Below are 4,493 nucleotides of genomic sequence, written 5' to 3'. Positions count from 1 at the left end.
CTCCATCCTCTCCTTCTATGGCCACTTCAACACCTTTTGAGATTGTGGATCCTTCTCCCACACATACTTCTCAACTCCCTTGTAAGTCTACTTAATTACCAGATTTTGTTTATTCCTCTTATTTGAATTCTTTTACATTCATTTTAACTTTTATTCTTTATAAGAGTCTATCTTATAGAAAAGTTGTTCTTAATCATCTTTGATAGCAGGCTATGATTGAGGAACTTTCTACTTTACATAAGACTGAAACTTAAGATCTGGTGCATTTATCACCATGTAAGAGTACAATTGGTTCTCATTGGGTATATAAAATCAAAACTAAGTCTGATGGTTTGATTGAGTAATAGAAAACTTGATTGATTGCTAAGGAGTGCTCTCAACAATATGGTATGAATTAAAAGGAGACTTTTGCTTCTGTTACAAAAACGACTCATGGTCATACCCTTATTGCAATTGCCTTTATTTGTCGGTGGCATATATCTACTATGGAGTTCTCTCAATAATATTATACAGGTTAAAAAGTGACTTTTGCTCATATTATAGAAATGATTATTGTTCATACTCTTAGTGTAGTTCTCTCTATTCATCAGTGACATGTATCTTGGATGAATATGAGAGTAGAGATGAAACCCACATTGAATCAACCCATTTTGAGAAGAAATTTTGTAACTCAAAAGATGATTTACAACTCAACAACCATAAAAAATTCTTCAAACCAAACACTTTGAAAATAGGTAAATAACTTGAAGCTTAAAAAAGGTCACCTTGCTCTTACAACCATGTTTCCCTCCCCTAGAAAAAGGCTTAATTACTAGGGTTTTAAAACCCATCAAACAGCTAAGATTTAAACAAAAAAAAAATATCGCAAATATGATTGAATCCTAATCAATCAAATGAGATTATGAAATTCTTGGTATAATAGAAACTGTTGCACTTTAATTTAATTAATCAATAATTGATCCAAATGTTTTAAATTTAAAACTAAAAACCTTTAAGCTTCAACTCTAATTTTCAATAGAGACTAAAAGTTCAAAACCTGGTTGATTTATATTTGATATCATCCATTGCCTCAAAATCACTTATCATCTTCTTTAGCAATCTTCAATTACGAAAACTTTGGAAATGATAAGAGTCCGAGGAAAGATTTAAAGAAATTGAGGTAGAAGAACATAATGAGAATTTTGACTCAAAATTGTCAATACACAAATAAGCTTATAGATAACATCATTTAGGCAACTCTCATTGATCACGAATGGAGCATGGATGGCATTTATGATTGCCTACAATAAAAGGAATTGAGCATGCACATAAGCAAACTCTTGCTAATATCAAAATCCCATTCAATAATCAGCATAATCATCTTAGAGTGTGTTTCGTAGTGATTTTAGAAAGTGTTTCTAACTTTTCTAATACTTACAAAATAAAAATTTTCAAGTCTTAAAAATTCTAGAAACACTTCCTAAAATCACTACTAAACACACTCTTAGTCATCCAACATAATCATCTTAGTCATCTATCCACCAAAATAATTCAATATCTAGTCAACATCTCAAACACTCTGCCTCATACTCCATGTTGTCATTTTGCCTAGCAAAAATACATCCATGTAAACTCCAACAGAAGATTATCAAATCTATAGAATTTAAATTAGATGGAGAACATTCGGATAAAAAGTTAAAAACTATCCTTCAAAGTAAATTAACCCAAAGAGAGCTATCTTCCTCTGGTTCATCCCTAAAACAATCATGAATCATGCCCATGCCACTGCAAGTTGCATATGCCCAGCTGGGCCAGCCATATATGTTTTAAGGCCCAAATGGGAACAAGTATATTTGCCAAAAAGGAGCACAGGGAAGCAACTTTGAGCATAAACGCCCATTTTCCTCTTCTTCTTTTTTCCTGATTTTACAGGGAAAGGGCCATGGTAAAAGACCAATTTCAGAAATCCCAGACAAAGCATTAAATCTTGCCATGGTATAGACCAGCTATTTAAATGTGGTTCATAGACTTCTGTTTGCTCATCTATACGAATTATTCAAAATTAATTTGAAGGTATTTCTGATAAACATTGTCTAAGCAAATCTTTCAAAAATAAGAGATTTTGGGACCATTCTTTCAATTTAAAATTATAAAGGTAGATATATTTTATGTATCATAAGCACTTATTCCACATTGATATCCAAAATCTTGGGGTTGTCACTGGCCTTTGGAATGGTTATATACAAGACTCCATCTTTGACCTCTGCTTTAATCTTCTCAAATTGGACATTCTCAGGCAATGCAACCCTGCTATTGTATCTGCCGTAGCTCTTTGCAGACCATGCTCCCTCATCTTCCTCCCCATTTCCTTCAGTCCCACTCATCTTCTCAGCCTTGATGACCAGCATTTTCTCCTCAACCCACAACTTCACATCATCCTTGGTCATACCTGGCATGTCAAACCTTATCTTGTATTCTCCCTCATCTTCTTTAATCTCCCATGGAGTCCTTCCCCTACTGTAACCACCACTCTCACTGGGCCACCCACCACTGTAGGCAAGAGGGTCCTCCATCATCCTCTCCATCGTCTCCATCATCTGCTGCACAGTTCTTGCTGTTGGAAACCTATCCCACAACCCTGCAACATCCATACACAATCAGTACAATATGAGTACCCATTACCATATATGATCAATTAGAAAATACAAGTTATGAGACGAATTGCTTATAAATAAATAAATAAAACTAGAAAGCTTACCAATGGGTGCAACTTGGGGGGCTCTCTTCTTTTGGGGATTATGTTTGCCTGCCCTCCGCAAGTGGTCAAGATTGTCTCTTCCCTCAGTTGCCATGGCCTTGATGCCACTGCACTTGTAGCAAACCCTATTTGCTTGGGGAAACCTTGAAAAAGTAACAGCGGCTGTGGTTCTCTCACATGGGAAAGGGAGAGAGATGTTGCAGAGGTTCGAAAGAGACTGAGACATGTTTTTGGTGCAAAAATCGAAGTGGGATTTCTAGGGTTTTGATTGAAAAGAAGGCTTTCGATTGATGGAATGGAGGGTTTGTGAGGAATTTAAAGGAGAGAGTAGACATTTCTGGAGACAATGTGTAGAAGTCACCAGGCAGGGTTTCTGGAGAACTCTGGAAGACCATTCCATGGATAAGGTTTCTAATGGGCATTTGAGAACTTTGAAACGGCGTCGTTTTCCCGACTCTAAGCGAAATTTCCACAATACGGCGTCGTTTTTTTGTTTTAATTCCAGGATGCCCATGACTGAATCGGGGATTCCCCATTATTTTCCATTTTTAAAAAAATCATTTTTGTCTTCTTTTGTCCTTTGGATAATATTATTACTTAAAATCATACCATTGACCTAAAAATGTTTTCCAAGAGATCAAATATTTTATGATTTTATAAAATTAATAAAAAAAATTGATATTGGAGTTTTTTAAGACTACATATTTTTTATAATTTTATTAAATTAATAATATCTTGTATGGAATTTTTTTTTTAGAAAATAGAAATCCAAATCCAAAGCCAAAAAAAAAAATTATTGGACCTGTTTAAGAGCTATTTTTTAGAATAGTTTTCTATTTTTCAAAAAAAAAAAGAAAACACTCTTGACAAAACGGAAACTATTTTCTATTTTCCATTTTTAAAAATAAAAAACAAGATGTTTTAAAAAAATATATATTTTATTTGTTTTCACTTGTTTTCTAAGGGTTCTTTTAGAAAATAATTATACAAACATGTAAAACAATTAAAAATAAAATACCAGTGTGGACCGCATTTTTTTATGTGTGTCCCCAAGAATTTGTTAAAAATATTGATTTTTGAAAAAGACTTACCTCCACTAATTTTAGTTTTTAGAAAAATTTTATATGACTCCTTATTTGAAAAATATATATTTGGAAAATCGAGTTTGGATTCAAAAATTAGGTTACCTATTGTGGTGGCCCGGGATGAAAATGTGTATATATAAACATTAAAGATTATTTTAATAAATAAATTAATTTTAATTATTTTATTTTTGTATTTGAATTAATTTAATACCAAAAACATAAATTTTCCTTTTTTTATATAATCTATATATTTAATCAAATATAAAAAATATAAATTTAAAAAAAATATACATATTTTATTATTTATTTGATATAATTGAATACATTTAAATTAAAATATAACCTAATTTTAATATTAAATATACTTTAAAATTAAACATATTATCATATTATTGATGTAAAATAATATCATGTAACTTAATAATAAATATATGCTTATAAAATTTATATTTTTTTAAAAAATATTTTTAAAATATCTATTTGTACTTCTTATATAATTTTTTATTTAGTCTAGTAAAAATAAACAAAAGTCTATATCGTTGAATACATTTAAATCAAAATGGATCCTAATTTTAATATTAAATATATTTTAAAATTAAACATGTTATCATATTATTGTTATAAAATAATATTATACAACTTAATAATAAAAAATATACTTAAAAAATTTA

The 4,493-nt window shown here is 30.8% G+C and overlaps 1 protein-coding gene across 1 annotated transcript; it reads right to left on the bottom strand.

Moving 5' to 3' along the window:
• Positions 1 to 2,083: 2,083 nt before the first annotated feature.
• LOC100261354 (25.3 kDa heat shock protein, chloroplastic-like) lies at positions 2,084 to 3,127 on the bottom strand. Its single transcript, XM_002272029.4, has 2 exons — positions 2,738 to 3,127; positions 2,084 to 2,617 (listed from the first exon to the last, which is right to left on the bottom strand). Exons 1-2 carry the CDS (start codon positions 2,961 to 2,963, stop codon positions 2,163 to 2,165), a joined length of 681 nt encoding a protein of 226 aa, XP_002272065.1. The 5' UTR covers positions 2,964 to 3,127; the 3' UTR covers positions 2,084 to 2,162.
• Between the last annotated feature and the right edge of the window lie 1,366 nt (positions 3,128 to 4,493).

The sequence above is a fragment of the Vitis vinifera genome, chromosome 1 (genome assembly GCF_030704535.1).
Source record: "Vitis vinifera cultivar Pinot Noir 40024 chromosome 1, ASM3070453v1".
In the NCBI taxonomy this organism is placed as follows: domain Eukaryota; kingdom Viridiplantae; phylum Streptophyta; class Magnoliopsida; order Vitales; family Vitaceae; genus Vitis; species Vitis vinifera.
This window is presented reverse-complemented; position numbering and strand designations above follow the sequence as displayed.

Bases quoted from the DNA above. Each gene is read 5' to 3' on its own strand.
- LOC100261354 (XM_002272029.4), bottom strand. From the start codon at position 2,963: ATGTCTCAGTCTCTTTCGAACCTCTGCAACATCTCTCTCCCTTTCCCA. The intron at 2,618-2,737 runs GTAAGCTTTCTA...TGGATGTTGCAG, and splicing joins CCCCCAAGTTGCACCCATTG to GGTTGTGGGATAGGTTTCCA.